Source organism: Vicugna pacos, chromosome 32, assembly GCF_048564905.1.
Source record: "Vicugna pacos chromosome 32, VicPac4, whole genome shotgun sequence".
NCBI classification, from domain to species: domain Eukaryota; kingdom Metazoa; phylum Chordata; class Mammalia; order Artiodactyla; family Camelidae; genus Vicugna; species Vicugna pacos.
Genome location: NC_133018.1, coordinates 22,737,396 through 22,764,462, shown reverse-complemented (window position 1 = coordinate 22,764,462; position 27,067 = coordinate 22,737,396). Strand labels below are relative to the sequence as shown.

The 27,067-nt window shown below is 46.0% G+C and overlaps 1 protein-coding gene and 1 long non-coding RNA gene across 8 annotated transcripts in view; one reads left to right on the top strand and one right to left on the bottom strand.

Annotated features, from left to right (window-relative positions):
* GLT1D1 (glycosyltransferase 1 domain containing 1) overlaps positions 1-27,067 on the bottom strand; it is a 107,734-nt gene that overhangs the window by 68,551 nt on the left and 12,116 nt on the right. For 6 of the 7 annotated variants that reach the window (XM_072953628.1, XM_072953625.1, XM_072953627.1 and 3 more), the window contains exons 2-6: positions 23,688-23,836; positions 19,925-20,030; positions 16,410-16,461; positions 8,967-9,003; positions 7,426-7,482 (exon numbers count right to left, since the gene is read on the bottom strand). In XM_072953628.1, the coding sequence (XP_072809729.1) occupies positions 7,426-7,482; positions 8,967-9,003; positions 16,410-16,461; positions 19,925-20,030; positions 23,688-23,836 (401 nt within the window). Of the gene's footprint in view, positions 1-7,425; positions 7,483-8,966; positions 9,004-11,544; positions 11,550-11,767; positions 11,811-16,409; positions 16,462-19,924; positions 20,031-23,687; positions 23,837-27,067 lie in introns of all 7 variants that reach the window. The other variant, XM_072953629.1, reaches the window with a different exon arrangement.
* On the top strand, positions 23,491-26,197 carry LOC140691015 (uncharacterized). The gene is made up of 2 exons (XR_012066464.1): positions 23,491-23,583; positions 25,915-26,197. It is a non-coding gene; the product is annotated as an uncharacterized lncRNA (long non-coding RNA).

The following is a 27,067-nucleotide window of genomic DNA, read 5'->3' as shown; positions in this document are numbered from 1 at the left end:
GCTCCCACAGAGCCGAGTCCAAACTGCCAACCCACAAAATCATCAGAAAATACACGGTGCTGGTTGTAAGCCACCCTATATGTTCAGGGGGGTTTGTCAGGCAGCAGTAGGCCAGGGAGTCAACAGAAATGATTAATATCATAAACCCAAGCTAACCTAAAACTTCATCATTTCCAAGTGTATGTCACTGGACATAAAAGCATGCAAGGAGAAGGTTTTCACTCGTTCCTTCTACTGGTCCCATCCTCAGTGCAATTTCATTTCCTCTGTGCTTTTTCATGACTTGAGTAGTAACAAAGGCAGAATGAATACAAGGAGATATATTATCAACACCCTACCACGATAATAATAGTAATAATAATACAGAACCAGCTCTGGAGAAAATCTTTACCGAAATGTTAAGACTCAGATGTCCCCTTAGAAAACTCTAGAGCAATGATGACTGTCTCCGAACAACTGTTGACAATTCCATGGAGATATGTTGAGTTTTTGTTTGGAATATGTTCCCAGTATTCTCAGGATCCTGAAACTAACCTTCAAAATACAAACCTTAGTGAGAATTTCTTGGATCAAAAGTTTAAGAAGCTATGTCTGGAATTAGAATCTGTGATGGGAAGAATTTGAGGTCAGGCGTTTGAACCTGGGGGCAAGAGACAAGCTATTCTCTTTAATAAATGATACAAGTTGAAGAATTATCTTTAAGGGGGTGGGGGGTACAGCTCAGTGATAAAGCGCATGCTTGGCATGCACAAGGTCCTGGGTTCAATCCCTAGTGCCTCCATTAAGGGGAAAATATTTTTTTAAATAAATAAAAATGCTTAAAAAAACAAGAATATCTTTGAGGATAGGAAGGTCAGGTGTGAAAAACAGCCAAAACCTACATAGTTAGGCAAGAACCATAATGAATGCAAAACCCAGTGAGGGCAAGTTGGACCAGGACAGAAATTACAAGTGCCGTGTCAAAAATCACTTACTAATGACAAAGGAATATAACACCTGGACATGGGGGACGTGAGGAAACTGAGAAAGACTCACGTAACTGACAGGAAGCCTTACCCCAGTGCACATGCCTTTATTTACACACACAGAGAGATTTGATACATTTTTTAAAGAATCACCAGTGATGGGAGAAGCTGAAGTTCCGTGTCTCCAGATGTGACACAGTGAGAAGGACACAGCACCCGTCACATCATCCTGATGTACATGGCGTATCGACTCAACCATAGAAGAGAAGAAGGAAGGAAGGAGGAGCGCCGTGAAATTACCAAAAGGGGGAAATCGGAGAATATCACCAAATTTAAAAAAAAAAAAAAAGGAAGTAAATACAAAAACACACACACACACAAAGATGGCATCCTCAAAAAAAGCACTGTTTTAAGAACCTCTTTGATGCCTCAGTGAGAAGGTAGCACTGAGTTCTTCATTCTCGCTTTGTGACAAGCACGGATGTTGGAGACCAACACTGCCCCCTTTTCTTCAGTTTGACTCGCGTCAGCTACTCAGAACAGATGGTTCGGAAGAGCCGCTGGGTGAGGTGAAGCCCTCGGGTCAGGGAAAGTCCGAGAAAAGTGGCCTTCAAGGCACCGCCCCACCCCCCACCCCAACCCGGCTTCCCTAGGAAAGCCACCCTTGAGAAAGAAGGATGCACAATCTACAGAAGCTTCAGGATGTTCTACTACTTGCAGGAATGCAACCCCGTACGCATGAGATGAATGTGTTTGCACACACGGACACATAGACAGAGTAGTTTCAAAGGATAATTTAGGCTTATTACATACAAGACACTCTGATATTTCCTATTTCATTTCACTTCAGTTTTAAAGCTGCTGGTGCCCGACTCACTACGCTGACTTTGAGACCCCCTGAGCCACCAGACCCTGGGGGGAGACAGAGTTAATCCCACATCGCCTTGCCTCTCTCCCCTCCTTCTTCCCGGGCTGAATTCAATGTCACGGGAATTTGGAAAACTGCATGAGACCATGATCAAACAGAGCCCTCAATCCTTTGTCTTATTCTAGGATCTTTTTTTTTTTTAAGATTTTTCTAAAAATTAAATGCAGAGACAGCATTTGGGTTTGAGAGCTTATGTGCACTTCCCACAGACACCAAGATTGTTTTCAGGAAATTAAGACAATAGTTCAAAACTCCTCATCAAACAGCCAAGATCTCAGGCCTGCCTCCCTGAGGCATCAATTCTGAGCTAATTCCACTCCGGGCTCCCCGGGGCCCGGAGCAGCTTTCAGGAAATGCACTGTTTTCATTCTCAGATTTAAAAAAAAGAACGAAAACAGGCTGGCCCGTAGGGGTTTGGAGGTGAGGCAGGTATTTACATAATTTTTCTTTTAGTGGATTTCATTTCCTCGTTCTATTTTTTATTTTTATTCAGTGGAGGGACTGGGGATGGAACCCAGGACCTTGCGCACGCTGAGCACCCGCGCTACCACTGAGCCCGTTACCCTCCCCCTTTTCCTCCTTTTAACCCGACACTTACTTTTCTTCTCTTTACTTTTCCTCTACTATCCAGGATTAACAAGTCAAGGTTTGAACTCATCCCTTACAAACACACCCCTTCACGTGTCTTTCCGACGGGACCACTTCCTGGAGAATGGTATTTTTATCTTCAAAACAAAATGTGTCGTTTTCACAGTCTGGCACCACATCGGTCCAAACAGACGAAGCAGCACATTCCTGAATCCTGTGAGTGACTCAGGAGCTGGTTCTGGAATAGAAACCCAATCCACATTTAATCCACTTTCTTCGCCGTGTTCTATTCCAGGAGCTCTGTTTATTTAAATTTTTTTTCAACGTGTTGTTACAAGGACTGAAGGATTCAAGAACTTCTGTCGAGTGGTGAGAGTTAGCGAATTTTAGCTGAAAAGTCTGAGTTTTCCATCTGGAAAACAGGTGAGTTTTCCTAGGAACAGCCTGAGCAAGGAAAATAGTCCCAGCTGAGTTTTGCCTATGAGAGTTTCCATTTAGAAAAATAAATAACGTTTTAAAAAACAGAGGGAGAAAATTCAATAGACAATGAAAACCGAAAAAGAGCGAAAGTGGGGGGGGGAGAAAAAGAAGGGGCAGCGGGGGAAGTGTAAGCCTTCTCGGTGGGCTTGGGGATGGGACGGCCCGGGAGCCTTCATCTCTTTAGGTGCGTTATTCACCGGCATTTAAAAGCAAAAATCATGGATCACTGAACCGTGACAACCTTCAAGATGTGCATGGAAACTCAAAAGACCAGGTGACTGACTTGATGCCCAAACGCCTATCTTCTCATCAGAAGAGCTGCTGTAAGCACCACGTGGAGTTACAACAATGCCACTTGGTGCCTTCAATCTACTTTACCCCGTATTTGGTCCTGGCTGGTCTGTTTGAACGTGGAATCCGGCGAGCTCAAGACTGACTTAACGTTTTAAATGAAGCTAGCGAGGGCTTCGAGATAAAACTCTACGGTCTCAGAATTCCTGCGACACCCAATGCCTCATAAAACTGACATCAGATACTTGAGAAGGAGGCTATAAACCCTGGGAACTGATCACCCCCCACCTATTGATACAGTGTTAAATGAGGCCCTTCCCCGCCCACCCCCCTGGATTTCAAGGTTAATCGTTCCTAAGAATCCAGAGGGTGAGCGTTTGATCGCTAACAGTCTGTATCAGGCTCACCGCGTCTGCCGTGTTCCCGGTCTGCAGCTCAAACTGGAAGTGACAAATCACAATCCCAGGCTGCTCCAGAGGCCAGGGAAAGGCAGAGGACGGGCGAGGAAGACGGCCCATCTCTGGGGTCTGACATGCAACAAAGATGAACGACCGCACAAATGAGAACAGACGCCCGATCATAAAACGTGGAGACGCCGACTGAGCCCGCATCGTCCCCGAAAGCCATTATCTCCCAGAGTCCGCTCCCGCAGCGCCAGCCGGGGCTCCCCTCAGCCCACGCGTTCTGAATACACTTCTGGCGCCTAACTGCTCACGTCACGAAGAAACGGCAGCCAAGTCGGTCCCCAGGGGGAATGTTATCTAAGGAGTCTTTTAACTCTCTTGGCTGGTCCGTTCATCGCTCAACAGTAAGACTCATGAAACGATCAACTGTGAGGCTACAGACCTCGGTGACAAATCACCCGCTTTTTGGAAATCATGAATGTTAGTGACACCGCAGGAGTGACCTGGGATACACAGAAGACAGAATAGCCTCACAACTGGTTCTGAGCAACGGCGCCCACTTCCTGACGTGAAGAAGCAATTCGACAGCATGTGTGTGCATGTGTAACGTTGTTGCCGAGATGGTAACGTTGTTGCCGAGACGGATGTGCAACACTTGGAAAGTTATTTCTAACCAGATGCTTGGAAACGTTTTCTTTTCAAGGGAACCTATCGCTGACATAGAGTATGTGGCGGAGATTCTGTTCGAAGTTTTTGGCGCCGAAACAGGCTTGGGGTGGTCCTCGTGCCTGCTGAGGGCAGGGCATGGTTTCGCATCTTCGGTCTCCTCTCTGAAGTTTAGAGCAGGGCCCGCGGCATCAGCTCCCCTAATGGTACCTCTGTGTTGCTGTCTCGAGGGAGAAACGTCTCAGGTTTGCACAGATGGGTTCTTAGGCTTCAGACGGCATCCAGTGAGCCGATTTTAGCTGCTCTGGTGCTTTTCCAGAATTACTGGGTCCATAAGCCTGTAAGGCAATTATGACCTCAAACAGCTTTCAACTTATGGGCCTCACGTGTGGACAACTAAACGTTCTATGCTTACAGATACCGTACAGCCAAATTGTGCTTAAACGCCATGACCCTGCTTGGATCGTACCATGCACATAAAACACAACGTAGGCGCTACATGTGGGGAAAACGGTACCCTCACTGCATCGCTGACGCACACGCACACCGATGCGGCTTTCCAAGGGACCCTCACGGCAGACGTATGCAAGCCCTGGTTAAATGCAGAATCTAACCCAGTAATTCTGGTTTTAGGAACTGCCCTAGAAAAACAATCAGGTGAAAAATGTGAAGAACTGAAACCCTAGCACCTTCATCGCTGCATATCAAAAAGTGCTTGAAAACTCTGAACGCCTGACAAAAGGGACTGCTTGAACACGTTTATAGAATTTTAAATACAATAAAGGAGTTAAAAACACGAGGTCATTAGATCTAATAAACTTAGAAGATTTCAGGACATAATGTCAATGTGTAAAAATCAAATGTATCTCCATCTACTAGCAACAACTGAAATTCAAAAGTGAAACTTAAAAAAACCTTTACAGCATATCAAAAAGAATACAGTCCTTAAGAATATTTTTTAAACAACACAAAAGACCTGTACAAGTCATTATGAAGATAAATAAGACTTAAACAAATGGACAGATATATCAGATTCAGAGATTTTAAGACAAATTATTGTCACGATATCAGGTCCTCTTTAAAATGATCTACAGAGTCAATGCAACGAGATTTTATAAAAACCTGACAAGATGATTCTCAATTTTTACACCTGCAAAGCACCTAGAAGAGCTACAACAATTCGGAAGCAAAGGTGTCGACTAGTGTTGATTTCTAAACACAGCATAAATCTATGGCAAACACAGCACGATACTGGCGTTAAGGGTGGATATAAAACATGTACATACAGAGGAACACGTACAGTAGATGATTTTTAGCAAAGTAACCAGAGCAATTCAACAGAGAAAGAAAAGCGCCTTCGATGACGCTAAAACCTAGAGAAAAAAAACTGAATTTTGATCTCCACTGCCAACCACACATAAAAATTAATTTCAGATGGTTTACAACCCTAATGAAAAAGTGTCACCAGAATCCTTGCACAAGCACGTGGAAAGCAGTTCTATTCACAACAGCTAAGAAAGGAAAGCAACCCAAAGCCCACCGGTGGGAGGACGGAGAGCTATGCATGCAGTGGAGTACGACTTGGCAATGAAAAAGAAAGAACAACAGTTACACACAGCAGTGTGCATGCACGAACCTCAAAAACGTTATGTGGAGAAAAAAAGAAAGCCAGACACAAAAAGTGCTTACTGTATGAATCCACTCAGACGAAGTTCGGGAACAGGCAAAAACTAATGGATGATGACAGAACTGGGGACGGGGGGGCCCTTACGGAGCGATGGGAACTAAATGCGGGAAAGCACAAGAATGAACTGTCCTGAGCGGTGGGAAGGCAATCAGTCCACTTGTCAGAACTCATCTAATTTTACATCTCAAGCCTCTGCATTTCTCTCGATGTACATTTTACTTTGACTTAGAAAAATTTTTCAGTCGGCTCATTTTGTTACTAACATGATGAATAAATAAAGCAGGTTGAGCAGAAAGCACAGCTTGACTACTTTTGTCTTTTTTTGTAAACTAAAAAAAAAATGGTGAGTACACTGTATATGTGTATTTTCGTGCAATAAAATGTCTATGTGCAGTTGAACTGTAATAATTCCACCTAGTAAAACTGAAAAAAGAAAAACATAAAAATAAAATAAAAATAATTTTATATGATGATTTATACACCTGTATTATTTAAACATAAAAAAATCAGATCTATATTATATATATTTTATGTATAATTTATAGATAATGTAAATAATGTAGATCAAATACCTAGCTATGTATTTATAATAAATCTATGAATATTACATATATATAGATTTAATATATACGGTGATTTTAAGAGCCAAAAATACGTAACAGAATTATGCAGCTATAATATTGATATGATCTATAAGTACATAAAAAGCATCAATACATATGCAAAGTTGTTCTGAAAGATCACATGGAGACACTTAATAGCAGTCCCTTTGTGATGCTGAGATTTCAAGTGGTTTAAAACTTTGTTTCTTGGGGAGGGTACCACTCAGCGGTAGAGCGTGCGCCGAGCATGCCCGAGGTCCTGGGTTCAGTCTCCAGGATCTCCATCAATATAAATCAATAAACAGATACCTAATTACCTCCTCCCCCCCCCAAAAAAAATTAAAAAGACAAAAAGAATAATAAATAAACATAAAATTTTGTTTCTTACTCTGATCCCCATTTTCTTATTTTTTCAAACCATGGGCACTTGTTACGTGTGCAGCTAATGAAGTCACACAAATTGAACACAGGAGTTTGACATCTTTAATAGGAACAGACACCGCATGATGCCAAACGTTTGGGATGTCTGTCCGAGGAGCAACATCAGAAAGGCCGGCGCTGCTGCCCCTCCCGCGCCCCTCCCGCGCCCCTCCCGCATCCCAGCCAGGGCTCCTCACGGGGGATGAGCCCACCGACGAGGTCTCGGAGGATGGGAAGAGACGAGTTTTGTTCTGGTCTTGCCCGGGCCCCTCCCCTTCTCCTACTTAGACCCTGACAGACTCTTCTTCAAAACAGTGTGACCCTAGCAAGTAACTGAGCCTCGCTGACAAGACGCACTTCAGCGAAAATCCTACCGGAAGATTTCACCTCCTACCTGAACGCCGAAGGAAGCTGTTCCAGTTAAAGGCGGCGTTCGGCACTGTTGAAATTCCTGGGGAAAGAGGAAAAGAGAAGGCTCATGCCCGCTTCTTAGAAAGACCCCAGCGTCCTGAGGGCGTCACTGAGTTCCCGTTAACCCCTCCAAGCCCGCGAGGCTTAAAGTCAGCCCCCGGGTCCCAAGGAGAAAAACATCCACCACGTTCACCCTACTACCCCCGGTACAGGGCCAAACTGTCTCCAGGACACAGAACGCTTGAGTTCTGAAAAAACCAGGTATCTAAACCATTACCAACTAAACTCTAATAGAAACCACGTAGAAATTATGTCTGCATTTAAAATTCCTCACCCCACCCCTCTCCAAATCAGACATGAATGCCTGCTATCCGGGCCGCTTTCCCAAACAGACTTCACGTTAAAATCCTCTGAAAAGGTGAACAAAGATTTCAAAGATCCAGAGGCAACATTTAACAGATTGTCTTGAGAGCAGAAAAGATCTGAAATGTTACAGAATGTGACTTCGGTCTCAGTGCCCTCCTGAGCTGGTCCCTCACACTGACCGGTGCCAACGGCAGCTAGTTAAGGAGGGCCCACCCCGCCCAGACTGGCACAGACTCTGGGCAGGTGTGGTCCCCACCATCCTGGAAACCTTCAAGTCCTGTTAAGCAGGCTGACGCCTCCGGTTTATGGGGCTGGAAACTGAGCTTCCCTGAGGTTAATCGGGGTCCACAATGACCCAGTGTGTAGGTGGTAAGAGGCTGCGTCGAAACCACGTGTGGCATCAAAGCCCGTTTTTCCGGCTGCACCGGCCTCCTCCCTGACTGTAAACCAGGCCGTGCAAAGGAATGCGAGACGCAGCCCCAGGCCTGCCCTGACACGCACACCACCCTCACTTTGATATATGCTGAGTCAGTGCGTCTTTTTTTAAACGGGGGCTCCAAGAAACAGTTTACTTGATGAGTGATTCTGCTGCTCAAAGGATCCCTGAAACCATCAGGGCATTTAAACCGTGACGATGTGACGTGTAAGGTGGACCTGAACTTGTGACCCTGGCCTCAGCACCGGCTCTGACCTAAGCCTGGAACCAGCTACGTGTTCCGTGGAGCTCCTGCTCCCCCGATTTCTATAGCGGTTTACTAGCTATGTTGGGGAGACCCCAAGGGTCCGAGGAAAGGGACCACCACCAGGGTAGAACAGGGGGAGGGCAGGAAGGGCTACAGAGGGAGGCAGGGGGTTCCGGGTGCCCCCAGCTCAACTCAACTCAACTCAAAGAGGCCCATCCGTCTTTTTCCATCTTTACTGACAGTATCTGTACCTCCTGTTAAGTGATCTGCATTTTTAATTATTCTTTTATAATGTTTTCCTATTTATCTTTTACTTTAATGTCAGAAAATAATACAAGTGTATCTGTTCTATTTCTAAATAAATCCCAGACATCATGTTCATAAACATTTCATAAATGTTTCAGTATGTGTCTTTAAAAAGATAAAGGACTCATTTTTTTTTCAAATAAATATATATATATTTAAAAAGTCTTACCTTGACTTTGGACAAAGATCTTACCCTTAGCATGCGGCTTTTGAAAAGAAGGGAGAAAAAAAAAAAGTAAATTTGATGATTCATTACCTTTGCTTTTTAGAAATGAAATGAAAGCCATAAAAAAAGATTCTCTTGGAAAATATCGCAAAGAATCATCTACACAGCCGCTCAGAGACTAGTTACTTTATAAGAGCAAAGCGTTACCTCCGCTTTTAATGGGGGTTCGCCCATTAAAAAGTACCACGCATCTATAAAGTAAGAAGCACAAAGAAAGACGTCTCTTAAATCAGCCGTGTTGCAATGTTACAAATTTACAGTTACTATGTTAGAAGAAAAGTTACGAAGCTCAGACAGAGAACGTGCCAGGGACAGAGCCCAGCAGATGCACATCAGGTGCTGAAGCTGGAAGTGGAAGTTTGGAGAAACGTGGTTTGGGTTACAAATCCTTGAATAGAGAGCGCCTACTCCCTCCCTTTGGAGGAGAAAGGAGGAAGGAGAGGAGGAGGAGATGAAGATGAAAAAGGAAGGGGAGAGAGAAGAAGAGGGGGAGGAGGGGGCGATGGAGGGGGAGGAGGGGGAGATGGAGGGGAGGAGGGGAAGATGGAGGGGAGGAGGGGGAGATGGAGGGGGAGGAGGGGGAGATGGAGGGGAGGAGGGGGCGATGGAGGGGGAGGAGGGGGAGATGGAGGGGAGGAGGGGAAGATGGAGGGAAGGAGGGGGAGATGGAGGGGAAGGAGGGGGAGATGGAGGGGGAGGAGGGGGAGATGGAGGGGGAGGAGGGGGAGGAGAAGAAACCCCCTTCTTTATAACAGCCCAAAGTCTAAAACATTGGCTCAGAAAGCATCTATAAGGACACTGAAGCCCTGTCAAAGACACACCCAGATGGCATTTTCACTCTGAAGGTAACACGAGTATTGGACAAAAACAGACTCAACATAATTCTATGTAAACTGGATTTGTGAAGGCAAAGCAAAACAGCATTCGCAGTCTCACCACTGTTTTCACTAGAAACACGTGAACTCAAATGCGCCTCCCAAGAAAATCCCTTTGGGCACAGACAAAAACTAATTAAGTGAGTATCTCAGCTCTACAAACAGAGTAAATTGACTCCATGTGGAAACGTCTGGATTTATCTGCGGATCTTTACACATCTCTGAGCACGACTGCCCCAAAATCTGTGGCAACCCTGGAAAAAATAAGTACCACATCCTATATAGACTTTCGAAACACATCACGAATGACATGTGATGCTCTTTTCCCAGCAAATCAAGGAAAGAGGCACAGTAACAAAAAATCTGCAGCTGGGTTATTTTTAATCATTGTAAAAAGAAAAAAAATAATCTAGCAAAAGCCAGCAGGCCTCTATTGACTTGGAAAATCATTTTCTATATTAAACTGTTCTAAATACAAATTAGCTTTCTTTGCTCAACATTTATTGTTGTTTCACTTGCCTTGAAATAGCATGAGTCAAAGACCTTATATATATATATATATTTATCTCATATCCCTTGCAAGACATGCTCATTGACCCATTAAATGAAAAAGACTCTGCGTGTGTGTGGGTGTGCGTGTGCAGGCTTGTGTGTGTGTGTTTGTAGGAAAGCTGGAGAGGGAGGATTCTCCACTTTCAACGTCTTTGTGAGACCGTTACTTAATTTGACCTAAAAAGCATGTGCATCTGTTGCACAGATGAGTATAAATGTACGTGACTTTGTAACAGACCCCAAAGCTCATTTATGCCTTTTTTTTTATAGTGGAATAACAGACAGACAGCAATAACAAAAAGGTTTCCCATTTTTTGATTAATATAACTTTCCGAAATTAAACTTGCCGCAAGGGGAAGCTATAATATATTTTACTTTTGAAATCTATGCACAACTCCATCCCCTACAGGTGGCAAAAACATTCATCCTTGCTTTGAAGTCACAATACAGCTTCTGATGATGTCTTTGTTAAGTCCTTTTAAAACAGTTACAAATTACTTAAAAGAAAATCACGGCCCGCAAGTGTAAAGCTCTCAAAGAACATTACAAAACACAGAGAAATGAGGCCCTTTTCGGGACGATACAGATCTATTTTCTCCCTCTTCTTAAGAAATGTGTTTTTTAAGCCAGGGAAGAAAATAACTTTCAAAAATAAAAAGGAGGGGGCACAACCCTGTCACCGAATTCCTGCAACTGAACCAAAGAAAGATTTTTCAAGGAAAAAGAAAAAATCCACGAACAAGAGGAGGAGGAGGTCTGAAAACTGAACTGGGATCCAGTTCTGACGTGGAGCAGGCCATCAGAATGAAACTGTTAGAACCTCCCTGGCCAAAACCGAGGGCTCAATGTGTAACATCTAACCTGATCGAGTCCAGGGACTCAGGAAACAGGAACGCCGATGGGAGAACTGCTGGGAGGAATTAAAAATATGCTCACAGTTAAATCTATGGAGTAAATAACATGGAATGATCGCTGATTTTATTCAAAAGCGTCCCCTACTGTTCTTGGTCTTAGCGCTCTGACGGATTAGAAGCAATGTTTCTGATCCTTCCAACAGCCTGTGCCCCAGGTCGTGGGAGAGGCTAACTTGCAACCTGTGCTCTGGGACTGAGGAATTTCACATCCTTTGGGTTCCTTTAAAACTCCTGCGGCTGGCAAGGTGATTTTCAGAGATGATCAGACACGAAGCAAGGGACCGTGCGGCAAGAAGGAGAGACAAGGAGCAGTTCAGAGGGCAGCGCGCTGCAGCGACCAGGCAGCAGGCAGCTCACCGAGCCGAGCGCTGGCACCGACGGCGGCCTTCCGGCTGGCCCGCACCGCGAGCCGCGCCCGTGACAGCCGGTGAGCTCTGTCTTGCCTTCTGTATGTCAGTTTCCCAAAAAAAAGATGCTGGTGAGTAAATGTACACAATGAAAGTAAAATTACACTCTAAAAGGTCCTGCCTCCCGCAACTGCTTCCAGAAGGTTATTTTTCTTGAACAGGCGCCAAAGCGAGGCAGGTAAATTCGGCCCCGGAAGGCAGTGACTCAAACTTTCCAAAGTTCCGAAACAAACAAACAAAATCAGGATAAAATATCACCGCCAGGAAGCCTGGCCTGGCACTCACCTCGGCGAAGAGCCCTCATGGGCTTTGCTGGTTCTCACTATGCTTTTCTTTTTCTTATTCTCTTTTTTTGGCAGGAAGAGGCAATTATGTATTTATTTTATTTTTGGAAGAGGTACTGCGGGGGGCTGAACCCAGGTAAGCATGCACTCTGTGCCCCTGTCCCCCTCATTGTGCTTTTCTGATTGATAACTGAGCCACGCAACGGTTACTCAAACTCAGGAGTTTTTTTTTAAACAGTTCATAAACAAATATTTGAATTTAGAGAAAGTCCTCTTAGCTGGGTACTTATTAGGAAAAGCATGTGAACAGTGCAGTTTGATTTTCCTCCATAGGCCTGTGGGGTTTGGAACCCAGCGGAGACAAATTAAACCTCAGTCATTGCCTCTGCAGAGAGGAAAGCCTTCAGTTAAGAAAAATGTATACCCAATTCGCTTCTTAATTATTTTGGTGACACAGTTACATTTTCTAGTAAAAGTCTGGTGAATCTAGAGACCACATTCTAAACTAGCATTAGAAGTGCCCGGATTTGCATTCTGCATGTCTATTACAAACCCTAGGAAGAAATCAAAATTCTCTTTAGACTAATTTTCCATTTCCACCGTGCATATATCACAGTTAGACACGTGGGGGTGAATCAAATTCCTAAAAACACCGAATCAAGGTTCTGATATCAAAAACCAACAAACTGGTGCTATCCCCAAACACGACGGATGTTGAACTCGAGTGATAAATGCTAACGACGTAGCAGGCAGACCTGACTGAAAAGCCCTCTGGGCTGGTGTCCTCGACAAAGTAGGCATCAAATTAAGGACATCAAGTTGAGGCTGATATAAACAACACTAAAAAAAAAAAAAATGATATGGGTCCAAACAAAGGCGCTTCAAATTAAGGAATAAAATAAAGCCATCGTTGTCGAAATCCAACCAAACTAATTTGTGGAGAGTCAGCCAGAGAAGCTGGATGACGGGAAACAGCCTCCAAAACAAGGTTTCTAAAGGAGCATCCTGGCTTCCCCAGAGGCTGAAAGTAGCCCACGGCTTGCAAAATAAGCCCTCCCTCGTTTCCTTTTCGTTCACACGTCTTCCACCCCTGGAGAGCAGAGGAGCACGGGGGTCAGGAATCTGGCGACAGGGCTCTCCCCCTTGCTTGCCGGGGGTGTCTGCAGAGCTGCGCTGCCGAGTCCCCGAAACGGGGCCGGTCTGGACGGGCGTGTGCCCCCCACTGAGTGTAAAATGTACGCTCGATTTCAAAGACGTGGCACCAAGGAACCTCCGGGAGGCAGGCTAAATAAAGCCTGTTATTAAAACTGATTTTCCTGGTTTCCATTTAGTTTAAAATGCGGCCACCAGAAAATTTTTAGTCGCATGCGCAGCTCACCCTTGGAGGTTGCAGTTATTTCTGTTAACAGCGCTGGTACCCAGAGCCTGCCTGCGCGTGTCTGTGTTCTGACGCAGGCTGAGTTTGAAAAAAACACAAGTTTTAGGCCAGGTTTTATGCTCAAAACTGTACTTACCTACACAGAAATCACAAAAGCCGTTAAGAAGCAAAGGTCATAAATCCTCCTAATCTGGGGATTACCGGAATTTGGTTCTGGTTTGATAATCATTAGGAAGACTTAACTACGCTTCTGCCTGAGCCAAGCCTGCTCCCCGAAATAAAGGATACAGAATTCAAAGCAAAAGCTGGAAGTTTGCTAACAAATAGCGAAGCTTAATTACTCAAAAAACTGTATCACTGCTCAGAACATGTAAATGAAAGTAGTCTCTCTGCAAAAGAGCCATCTGAAAGAATTACATAAATGTGGCTCAACAATGAACCTTTATGCTCCTCATTACATAGTTTTTATTTGCAAAAATTAAATAAAGGCATGATGCTGAACTTTACCGAAAAATCATCCACCCCCCAAAAAAGTACAAAAATCTGTATTTAGTAACAGGTTCATCGTCACGTTTAACAACCAGTTCCCATCACTTTAAACTATAAAAACAAATTCATCTCAGGGGGAGGGTGTAGCTCAGTGGCGGGGTGGTCCTGGGTTCCATCCCCAGCCCCTCCATTTAAATACATAAGCAAATAAATCTGACTACCTCTCCCCAAAATAAATTCCTTTACTCAAGTTCTCCCAAAATTTACTTATAAAAAAAATTAGCCTACTAAACATAAAATAAACAGCAAAGTCCTACTGTAGAGCATAAGGAACTATATTTAATATCTTGCAGTAACCTATAATGAAAAAGAATATGAAAAGGAATACATATATATAATTGAATCACTATGCTGTACACCAGAAACTAACACGACATTGTGAATCAACTATACTTCAATTTTTAAAAAAGAATAAATGGTAAATGTCAGTCTATGACACTGTGTTTCCTGTGATTCGTTATGCAGCAAAAAATGACTGATACAGTAAGTGAACACATCTCTACCAATTTTGGAGGGACAAAGGATTTACGGACAAAGGTGACAGTAATAAGACTGAGACGTTAGGGAAAGGGGAGAAAAATCATGGAGGAGAAACACGCTTCAACAGGTAAAAGCCTTCTTTTACGCCTGGCGTAACAGAAGACAGCAGAACACTGCCACATTTGCGGCCCCAGTCAGTGTGCTTCCATAGGCTGTTCCGACTGAGGTTCATAAAGGAAGAGTCACCTCTCGCTGAGTAGTTGGACAGAGGAGGGGTATTAATCAGCTTTTTTATTTACATAGATTTGGGAGGGTGGTAATTAGGTTTATTTATTTATTTTTAAATGGAAGTACCGGGGATGGAACCCAGGACCTCATGCACGCTAAGCACGTGCTCTACCACGGAGCTATATACCCTCCCCCTTGTATTTCCTGTTTCGTCACACAGAACGTTTAAAAAAAAAGGTATTCAAAGGTTAATATTTAATAAAATGAATAATTTGTATGCTTCATCGCAGACATTCTGACGTGAAACTGGCTTTTTTTTTTAACTACAAGTGGGTGGTGGTGAATAGCCCGGGACTGCTTGCACACATGGTGCCACCACCTTCGCCAGGATTAAGGAACCAGCCGTCTTCCTCCCCGTTGCTCTTCACACGGTGAAAAAGGCAAAACTGGTTGGACGTTATTATGAAAATAGGTTTGACTTTGTGGAGGCCCTGACAGAGTCCCGGGGACCCCTGCTTTGAGAATCACTGGTGTACGTGACTGCCTGCCTGAAGGCAGATGGACAGATGGTACAAACGTGAACCTGGGAGCCAGGAAGCTCGCCATGGTTCATTCATTCAATTGCGCTGATTTAAAATATATATGAGAGTGTGAAAAATAAAGCGAACAAAGCCTAAAAAATGCAAAAAATAAAGGGAATGAAGCCTAAAAAATGCAAAAATTAAAGCAGATAATGCCTTAAATATGTGTGTGTGTGTGTGTGTATGAAAAATAGATTGCACTGAAAAATGTAACCTCAATTCTCTTCTGGGTTAGTCTGATATGAGGAATAAGCGTGGACACTCTCTGGCCACAGTGCACCTTCACGTTCACATGCACACAGGACTCCGAGCTTTGGTAAAGTCCCAGAAAAGCCCTCCCCAAAACTGCATCTGCCCTTGTCCCAGTGCAGCCGTTTCCAGGCATCAGATTTTACAAATTGAAAGCCTATATATAAAAAATGTGTAGAGCCTGTCAGATGCACCAAGACGAATGACGCCCACAGATGCCACGGCCATCAGTGCCGTGCATGACGCTGGGCTGGCGCACCCCAGGGCCCAGCACCGGCGGCAGTCCACCCAGGCCACCTGCAGGGCTCCCCGCCACGGCAAACAGCCTTCTCCACAGGCTGTTTCTCTAGTTCTGCGGATGCCGGCTCTGCCATGCTTTAGAGAACTCCCCACGGAGCTCTCAGGCCCCCACCAGCTCATTCCACCTGCCCTCTAAGCTGCAATAAATTTGTTTTAAGTCAATAACTGCATTCACTTGCAGAGCTACGAAGTCCTCTACTGGTTACAGCTCTTCAAATAAACAGCCCAACCCAGGAAACTGCACCTGCCACCTGCCGTTCAGTGTGTGCGGGCGGCTGCACCGCGCACGGCGTCGTCTGCAAAGCATCCCATCTGGGCACTTAGAAGGAAAACAGACAAAACATGGAAAGAGGTGGCCACGGGCTACTTTTTCTGCTCAATAAGAACATCAAAAAAAAAAAAATCAGTGACGTTTTAAAAGCATCTACACAAATAAAAACCAGCCACGTGTGGGAGACGCTGTGCGCCCCCGCGGCCGCAGCGGGCAGGGCCGCCGGGAACGCTGTGGGTTCTAACAGAGCCCCTTCCATCCCCCGACCCCGCGACCTGCTCAGCAGGGCCAAAATCACGCCATGGAGGGAACACGTACCCACTGCGTCTGCGCCGTTTCCTTCATCGACTCCGTGAAAGCGACAGCGAACCTGGTAAAGGGAACAAAAATGACGGAAACAATCAGGGCAGAATTCAGCGACCGTGACCGTGAAGCAGCTCTTGCGAACGAACCGCGAGAGACAGGCTAAGACGCTGAAGGTGCCGCGAGTCACTGGCCATTAGACTTCATCTCCGCTCACATCCACGACAACAGGTTCACCAAAGGAAGGCAAGGCTGAAGTATCCAAGATTTCCTGAATGTCCGTGGATAAGGAACGTTAATGCCCCCGCTCACCAAGAAGCGGCTGTTCCCCAGAAGCAGGGCTGGATACACACAGAATGAACCGAGGACACCTTATGGCTCCAGAAAGTAAGAAAGAGCTCCAAGAACGGTGAGGGCTTGTCAAGAGGATGCAGGACTCAACTCAAAACCTCTCCCACGGCCATCGCTGGGGTGACCTGGGCGCCGAAATAAACAATAGGAGTGATGGGTAACCCAGAGAGTTGAATAAACATCCTTGGGTCTATGGTGATGTACGCAGATAACTGAATGAGTAAGTGGGGTCAAACAGACAACTCGTCCCTATAGCAGAATTCCAACTAATGAACTCCTTCTAGGAGTGGCAGAAACAGAAAATCACCATTACACAAACAGCGGAGTGACAACTGTTGTAGCAAAGAACCATCTGTAGGTGACTGCTCCCCCCGGCGTGACCCCTGCCTGTGTCTTCTCCAAGCTTCCCTCTTCCCCTCCTCCCTCTCCCACAACTGGCCACCATCCCAGACACAGCCACTCACACGCCCCCGGCTTAGGGGACAAGTGAGGGGCCCTCCCCTAGGGGTAGAGTAAACGTGGGCGAGGAGGACAGACCACATCGGGCCTTCCGTCCGAGCCCAGCCAGGGTCTGACTCCTGGCACCGGTTATGAGATGCTCTCCACGACCCCAGAACATTGGCGAGAAATGCAAACGCTGTCATCAGAGGGCGTCGACCTTATGTCGAGAAATGAGGATTACAAGGAATGAAAAGCGACTAAATAGCAAGTCCAAGGATGGAGTAGAAACCTTCCTTCGTGCAAAACTGCAAAAGCGAGAAACTTAAGAATCAAACCAGTAACACCATGCATGTAAATCGCCTGCCACGGTTCTCGGTCCCTAGTTCATCTAACACCTGATCGACACCGTTAAGTATTACTTTTCTCCAGCACTAACACAGCGACCAGGACTTCTGCAAGACATCAGGGCTCCCCACGTGGCCAGTGAACAAACCAGCTGACAGCCCCAAACTCTCAGGGGGCAAAAAAAAAAAGCAAGACCCCAAAAGCAGGAAGAGCTGCTGAGCAGGGAATCAGGCCAGCGACACAGACACTGCGTTTTCCCCTCCAGCGGCGTTCACGGACAAATGCACAAGTACAACCGCCCGGACGGCTTCTGTGGCACGTTAAATCCGCCCGTTTGGCAAGCGTCATGATCCGTCTTCCCGTGAGAATGTCAGCCCCGCGTGAGCTGTCACATCAATCTGTCACAGCCACCGCCCAGCCCCTGCGGTGTCTGGCACCCAGGAGGCGGGCAAAAATGTCTGCTAAATATGATTAAATAAGAGAACGAGGGAGTGAGGGAGCAGCTCCACCTGCAATTCCAACAGGAAGCAGGGGAGGGCGAGGCAAGTTTCAGGGAGAGAGGGGGAGAGGGCGGGAAAATGTCCCAGGTGCAGGGACCTGACCATGTGCGTCGGAGCCCAGCGGCTGGCTGGGACTGTCCGCCACCCACATAACTGTCCCCACCATCACGTCCTGCTCACTCCGGACCCGAGATGAGGCATCCGCAGGAGCGACAGCGTCGGCTTAAGGCTGCAGGGAAGAATGAGAGTCTCAGGAAGGTTTCCATTCCACAGCGCAAGTGTGAACGGTCCGGGAGTCAGGAGGGTGAACTGGGGGTCATGCTGTTAGCCACGTCACTTCTGTCAGACACATCATTTATTCCGGAGCGGCAGATACCCCGGTCTTTATGGTGGCTCCGCACGATAGAAACACTGGCCCTGACTTCGCACCCACCTAACGGATCACCCTGAGGGGAGTTCCCAGCCCAAAGACTCAGGGAAAATAAAGACGTTTAAAATACATTTCTTATGGAAAATATCAAGTGGCCACTTCCGCACTTTTGCTTGAATGTTGCCATTTCAAAACATGCTCCCCTTGACACAGTTCTGTTCAACAGAAACATCTTTAGTAACACCACAGCTCAAAAACCATATGAAATTACCAACATTCAACCATTTCTGACCTACAAAATAGTCATTTCACAGGGCTTCACCTGTCGCAGGCTACAGATTTCATAATTGTGAGAGCACCTGTCAGTCAATTTCATTTCCTACAAACCCCCTTTTGCTCATTCGTTTGGCAATACTGTTTTTCTCATATGCACTTCGATGAGGCTTCACTAAACAATTTCCACATATTTCAAGAACTCCTTACTTAATTCTGGTATTTATAGTTACCAAATGCTTATTATAATATTCATCAGCCAAAAAAGCTGATGCTAACGTTAAGTTTGCACGCTGTATACCATGTAGGAAAAAGAGTTTTAAGTACTAAAAAGGCTGAAAGATACACCTCACAGGGAAAAGCACACCTCTTTAAAATCATCTGATTAAAAATGAAACACTCATTAGAAAGCTAGACGAAGGTCAATAATTTGTCTTCTAGAAAAGTGGGCTGAATTGTGTTGGGCGAGAAATCGGATTCATGCAACTTGTCCTGCCCGCTGACTTCAATCAATCCCCACCCCCAACTAAAAATCAATGTGTGTTTTAATAACAACGCAGTAAGTAATGCTAGTGATATCATATGATGAATTCATCCAATATTGGTTCTCCCGAGCAGAATTATTTTTCCTTCTGTAAGACAGTGCATTACAAATTGCAGAAATCTAAAGGCAGTACATTTGTACAATATAACAACAGCCAGAAGAAAACGTAATATGACAGATGACCTTTCAAGGGAAGCTCACGCTGTTTGAATACCTTTATTTATTGTAAAACACACACACACACACACACACACACGGAGTACGCCCTATTGTAAAAAGACTGTATTGCCACATTTATGTTCGGGAAGTCCTCAGGCAGAAGTAGGGTCCTGAAATGCAATGACATCCTAGCCTAGTTTTAAGGCACAAGACCAACACCTATCTTGTGAGCTAATAAAACTTGGGTTTATATTAACTCTTAACAAGAATTCTGTCTCCTCCACCACGCAGAACCTTCTAAGGTTATGTGCGTCCAATATTAACCGTGGTCCAAGAATTATCCAAGTGCAGTAACTGGTCTACAATGACTATGTGCAGCAAAATAAAAATGTACCAAATGAAAGAAACAAATGAAACAGAAAGAAACCGACTTTATACGGTGAGACGTAAAGCACCCCAACTACTGGTTTCCTCATCTTTTGGTTTCAAGGAACTCCATCCAAAAGGGTTAAATGCCTAACTCCTGTGAAATTCTCTGAAGTATTACCTGGCTTCCTCAAGGACTTTCCCCATCACTTTGTTTTTTTCTCCCTGGTTAACATCTTCGTTTAAATCAGTTCCACCAAAGATGACTCCAAATGGAATTCCATGACCTGCAAAATTAGGGGAAGTAACAAAGCAGAATTTAACTTTGAAAACCACTCTTGCTTAACATCCCAAAGCAATGACATCGAAAACCGAAGTTCCCAGAACATAGGGACCGTGTTTTGTTGTTTGTTTCATTGTATCCAACTCTCCTGAACAGACTAGGTGCCACTATGATGAACACGACCTGGAGTTAATCACGTGAAACAGGACAATTTTCAAACAATTTGCTTTCAGTTTTAACACATGAAAAACCAGCTATCAAAGCCAAGCTCATCATTTCTAGGAAATGGGTTGATCTTGAACTACTGGTATTTATGACAGTAAAAGAGTTCATGTTATATCATATTATATTACATTATATTATATTATGCTAGGTTATGTTACATATTGACTTTAGACCTGCTGTTGATCATAATAACAGACATCGTGCCGGCGAGGAACTGTAACAGGGAGAGGAAAGAGATCTTTCCTGCATCTTCAAGGAACGCGCAGTACACAACGCAGCAGTGATAAATCCTGGAGGGCACAGATACACGGAACCAAAAATACTAGAGATGCTGAGCTTGTCAAGTGCAGAAGGACTTCCCACCGGAGTGCGTCTACGCTGAGCGGAGGGCCCTGTGCTGATGGACGGCTCGGTCGCGGGCTCGGTCATCTGAGGCTCCGACCGTGCACAGATCAAGCCGTGTGCTCATCAGACACAGCTCCCCAGAAGGACATCCAAGGTCAACTGAAAATTTCAAAAGAGACGAAAGCCCTCGCAAACCACTAAACAGACCAGATCTCACTTGAGTTCATCCTGGGGTTGGTTTCCCAAACAAGCCACCTCCACTGAGATTTCAGTGCTTACGTGAAAAGGCACTGATCTTTTATTTACCTTAGAAATGTTCTATCGTGCAAGGAGAGCCGTTCTATCTTTTTCCTAAGAATTGAGCCACAAGGTACCAAGCACACCAGTAACACATAAGAGATACAGAGAGGCTGTAAGTAAAAAACTCAGATGAAAACTTTAGAAAAAAATTTTTAACGTGAGAAGATCGAGTGCATTTTGATTGACACAATGTGTGTATGAAAGCCATCAGCATGCATTTCTGTGGACACAGAACACCTGTGGAAGGATTCGGGAGGCAAAAACCTGGCTACCATGGTCTCTGGGGAAGAAACCCAGGAGATGACATATCTGGGATGGGAGAGAAACTTCACTTTTCGCTCTGTAACATTTTATATTGTTCGTGTTTCTTACTATGGAAAGGCATGACCTTGCCCAAAAATACAGACAGACAGACAGCCAGACACAGACAAGCACACCTAGTAGAGATGAGTCACTTTCTACAACGGCTTTAGACTCAGGGGCGGGGGGTGCTGAGATGGGAGAGTGATTTTAGCACGTGGGACAGACATGAATCTTTGGGTACCGGAGAAAGGTCCGTGGCTCCCAAAGACGTCCATCCATAATTCCCACAAAACTCTGAATATGTTCCAGGAGAAAGGGCGATTAAGGTAGATGGAATTGAGGTTGCAAATCAGCTAACCCTAAAACGGGAGAGATGATCCCAGATTATCCAGGTGGGCCCAGCGTCATCACGGACTCCTTATACGGGAGGAAGGCAGGGGACGAACGTGAGCAGGGCTGGACCAGCCATCGCTGATTCTGAGGATGAAAGGGGACCTGAGACAAGGAGAGTGGGTGTTTCTAGACAGTGGAAAAGGCAAGGAGGTGGATTCACCACATGAACCCCCTAAAAAGGAACGCAGCCCGGCGAACGTCTTGATTTCAGCCCGGTGAGGCCCATTTCAGCTCTCTGACACCTCAACTGAAGGATCGTACACGGGTGTTATTCTAAGCCACTGGCTTGGTGGTAGCCTGCGGTAACTTGTTACAGAAGCCCCAGAGCAAATAACCCCACGGCCTTTGCCACAGAGGGAAGCTTCCCCTAATAGAAGCTGAAGGGGGCTAAGAAAACAGCAGAAAGTCTTCTGGTGAAACCACCAAAGACAAAGAAACAGACACCTGAAGGATGTAGGCTGGGGCGGGGGGTGTAGCTCAGTGGCAGAGCACATACTAGCGTGCACGAGGTCATGGGTTCAATCCCCAGCACCTCCTCCAAAAATAAATAAATAAACCTAATTACCTCCTCCCACTAAAAAAATTTTTTTAATTAAAAAAAAAAGAAATATGCAGACTGGATATCAAAGTAGGTGCTTAAAAGCTCTGAGAAAACAATAATTGAGATGATCAGCCCTCAAGTTCATTAAGTCAATCAGCAAACATTCAAATACGTCCAGTCTAATGTAGCGGGGGAGAACGCAGGACTCCGACGCCGCCCAGCCTTGGCTTAGAGTCTGTTCTCCACCCGGAAAACGGGTGACTTGGCGCTGGTTACTCAGTGTCTCTGAGCCGCGGCCGCGCTGGTCTGCGGAGCGGAGGCCCCAGCAGCGAGCCGAGCTACGTGGGAGGGTAAACGACGCGCCGCGCGCGCCGGGGGACGTGGAAGCGACTCCGGCTTCGCTGGGCTTTGTCCGGAAACCGGCTGAACGGACAGTGCGCGCGGCAGCGATCGCAGCGCCACCAAGGTAAAGCGGCGCGCGCGTCTGCGCGCTGAAGGCCGCCGGCAGGGGGCGCTCCCCACGCGCCCCGGCGGGAGACGGCAGCGGGGCGGCGCCCGCCCCCTCCCGCCTCCGGCGGCGGCGCCCCGGTTCTAGGCTCCCGGACTCACACTGGGACTTACACCCCCCCCACCCCCAATTCTCAGGCCTTCAGACTCGGGCTGAATGAAGCCAGCGGCCTTCCTGGCGCCCCGCGTGCAGGCGGGAGGCCGCGGGGCTCGCCAGTCTCACATGCGCGACGCATAACCGTGCGTGTGGGAAGATCTATCACAGGCACTGGCTGCGCCACGACGCATGCGCAGACAGCACGGATGTATGCTAAGGGACACACAGATACGCACTGACATCCGTGTGTTGTTCCGTTTCTCCAGCAACCCCCGAATAATACATCAGGAGGAAGAAAGTCACCCCAAAGCTCATAGCTGAGCGCCCTGCTGAACGCTAGCCAGTTCTGCAGCCAACCCAGCCACCCCACCCTAGCATTCCTATTCTGGGTTTGTTTCGTTTGCGGCGGTAACTAGTTTATTTATTTACTTACGTATTTTTCAATGGAGGGACCGGGGATTGAACCCAGGACCGCGTGCACGCTAGGCACACGCTCTACCGCTGAGCTCTGCCCTCTCCCACCGTCATGCTCTTTATTAAATCTCCTATTCGACGCCCAGTCCCTCAGAAGCTCTTTAAACTGGCTCTAGCATCTCAGTGGTTCCCTCATTAATAAACCAGTGGAACGTGCCCACATCGACATTGTGTTAAAGAGCCTAATGTTCTTAACTTCTGAAAAGTGTACTTGGAGTGAAGGAGCACGCGTGGAAAACATGCAGAACGAGGCTGTCGAGGCAGGAGAAACGGCTCCACTCTCAGCGGGCACGAGTTGCAGCCTTTCAGAAAATGCCGCCGCAAGGAGAGCACGCCCGCAGGAAGGCTGTGCTCCCCCCGCGTCTGAACCAGGTAGACGGCGCACACGGCTTCATGCACGCGTTAAGCTGACATCATCGGCGCTTCTGGTGTTGCTCATTTCCAGGCCTTGGCCTCTGGAGGGAAACGGGGTTTACCTCGCAAGAGCCTCCCTCCTCTGTAGAGATGAAGAGCCAGGGCCGCCTCCAAGCTCTCAGCCTTGATGAAGTTTGCGATTTCGGATGGGCTTTCAAAGTCAAAGGCGTCTCTCAAAATACACTCGTGACCTGCAGCTTCCAGATGGTCCCTTTATCAAAAAAATAAACAGAAAAAGAAAAAAAAAAGATGGGAGAAAAAATATTAACAAGGCACAGGCTTCTGCTGCGGTTAAAATGTTTAATCGGATCAGAAGACGATTTAAACCGGAAGTTAACGGTAACTATGCTCTGAATTGCCCTTTGGAGGGGATCCACCTGAAAGTCTCCAATCCCAGGACCGCGGCTCGGACCGTGGCTGGGACCAAGGCTGGGGGAGGAAGGGCCAATTCAGGGAGGCGTGGCAGTCTTGAGAGACACCGGCACACACTGCCACTTGCAATGGCGTTTGCTGCACCAAAAGGCACCTTCTTTATTTCTTTGATTCCACTTTCTCCTCCTGCCCTTAATTACGGTCAATGTCCAAAGTTTGTTTCCAGGCATCTGTTAGTCAGTTTTTAATAAAGAATTCAAAAATGGCCCCTTATCATAGCTTAAAAAAAATACTCCATGGCTTTCCCATTCTACCACCAAAATGTCTTTCAAATATGTCTCTTCTTTCTCTTCTCTTCCTGGTTCACTTCCTTGCAACATAAATCTAAAATACAAACCTGGTTGAAAAAAAAAACTTTTTTCTTGGCAACAAAAATGTGAGCAAAACCAAAGGGCAAGTGAGAAACTGGGAGGAAAAAAAAAACCTACAACATGTACCAAAGAAAAGAAACTAATTCCTTAATACATAAAGAGCTCTTACAAATCAACAAGAAAAAAACGAAACAACCCACTAGAAAAACAGAGATCAGCATAAAATTACAGTCCATATGTACACACACACACACACACACATATATATGTATATATACAGTTGGGCTTTTAAATACAAGAAATGGTGATCAAAAAAGAAAAAAGAAATGGTGATCAACTTCAGTCATCTTTTTAACATAGACTATTTGCAAAGACCAAAAGCCTGCCCAAGGCTTCATGCAATAAATACTCCTATACTGGGGAAACCAGCACAATGTCTTTGATGGACAAGAGCCAGCATATGTAAACTGCACAAACTCTGTGACCAAACAACTTTGCTTCTAGGAACTGATTCCAAAGACACACCTGGGCATGAGTGCAAAGCCATGTACCCGAGTGTAAGCACTGACGCTGTGTTTGAAGTAGCAGAAAGAGTAATGACCTCAGTGTGCACCTGCAGGGGATGAGTTTTACACCCAGGTGAAGCAATCCAGCTCTGCCACCAGGAAAGAATGCAGATAGCTGTGACGTGATTTAGAATGAACCCCAAGACACGTTGTCAATGAAAAGAGAACAAAGGGAAGCCTGCTTTGTGTACATGCAGTGTGTGCGCCCAGAACAGCTCTAGAAGGGCATGTAAGGAACTGATAACAATGATTCTGTCTAAAGAGGACCAGGGACCAGGGACCAGGGTCGGGGAGAGCTTATCTTCTTGTCACACACCCTTTCGCACTGCTGGATAACTTTACCATGTGCACACATTGTCTTTGATAACTGTTTGAGGTGCGTGAGTGTGTGCGTATGTGAATACACAACCAATCCAAGCACGTCTCTTCCTCCATCAAAACCCTCAAACTGGCTTGGGCTCGGGGCAGCCAGCTCAACTGTCAACCCCGTGCGAATGGAGCCGAATCCGCCCTGCGTACCGAATAGACTAACGGCGGAACGCGTCTCTGGGATCAAGTCCAAACGCCTGAGCCTCGCACACGGTGCCCTTCACAACCTGCACCACCCCCCTCCTACCACCCTCAGCTCCAGCCCCACTCTTTTTTGCCTGCAGGATGCCCAAGGCATCATGCCTTCTGAGCCTCGAGACCAAGCCCCAACATTCCCCAGTGCCAGCTCCTTTCAGTGACATCCACAGCGCCTGCCCTGTTGTAAGCAGCTCTTTGCCCTCTTCTGTTTGTTCCTCCCCATGTTCCTCAGACTTCAGTCACCAAGATGAGGTCACCAGGCAACACTTAACCCGACTTCCAATTTTTGGCTTCACTGAATGTTCACAACACCTTGCCTAACCTCCTGATGTCTATCCTGGATCAGAAAGAGTAAGAACGAAGAAGGAAGGCGTTAAAGAATGACTGGCTCTCTCCTCCTCGTTTCTCCTTAGCAAATGTGCAGGTGAACCACGCAGCCAAGAGAGCTTCCAACTGCAGGCGGGCCACTCGGGCAAGAGAGCAGCCAAAGGAAGATGGGGAGAAGTCAGCTGGTGTGCATGCAATGGAAAAACGGTGGAGTTTGACCTCTTACCCTAATGATTAACTGAGATAGTTTCCCCTTTTCCCCTTTAAAAACCATCATGGCTGAGCAGAATCTTCAGAATCTGGGACACGAGTCCACCTTCTCCCTAGACTGCCAGCTTTTCTGAATAAAGCACCTTTCCTTTCCACTGACACTTGCCTCTCAATTACTGGCTTTTGAGCGGCGAGCAGGCAAACCCGAGTTTGATAACACTCTCACTATTTCCGCTGTGCTCTGAGTCTCTCCCTACCACAACCCCTCTGTGTTCAACTATATGAACATGGGAGTCACATCGTCCATACAGCATCTGTTACAAATCAGCACAGAGGCAACAATCAAGTACACTTGAAAACACACTTGAAATTCTTAAATCACCCAGAGGTACTAGAGGATACAGTTCAAACCCATCACAGCCATTTTTTCCCCCTAACTCCAGTAACAATAAAGATTATTCTTCTTCAGCTAAGCACACTAGATGAATTAGCTGGCTTGCAGTCAGGGGCATCACTGTACAAAATAATAAGAGTTAAAACAGAAGAATGAAGGATCTGGAGTCTTAAAATAAATCATAAAATGACCAACTTGTTTACATCATAGGAGCCACATGGGAACTCAGGACCTCTGAAGAAACATTAGATTCAAATCTTCAAGCTGCATCACCGACACTGCCACGTGAATGATGCATTCTTCTCTCTCACTCTGTTTCCTCTTTTGTGCTGTAAATTAAACATACGATGTTGCAGCTGTTGCTGCAAAGAAAGAAAAACTAAGGTCCTGAGCCTTCAGTTGGCTTATGCCATTGAAGTATCTTGAGTATATCTTGATCTTATCATTTCTACTGTTAATGTTGATCCACTCAGTCAGTCCAAAACACCGCCCCACCCACCGCCAACTCCTTCGCAAATGCTAGTGGCAACTGCTAAGCAGAACCAGGAACGAAGCCTGAAGGCAGTCTAGCTATCAGCTCACTTCAACCTAAAAATACACATCACACAAAAATAAGCACTCAACGTGCTTCTGAG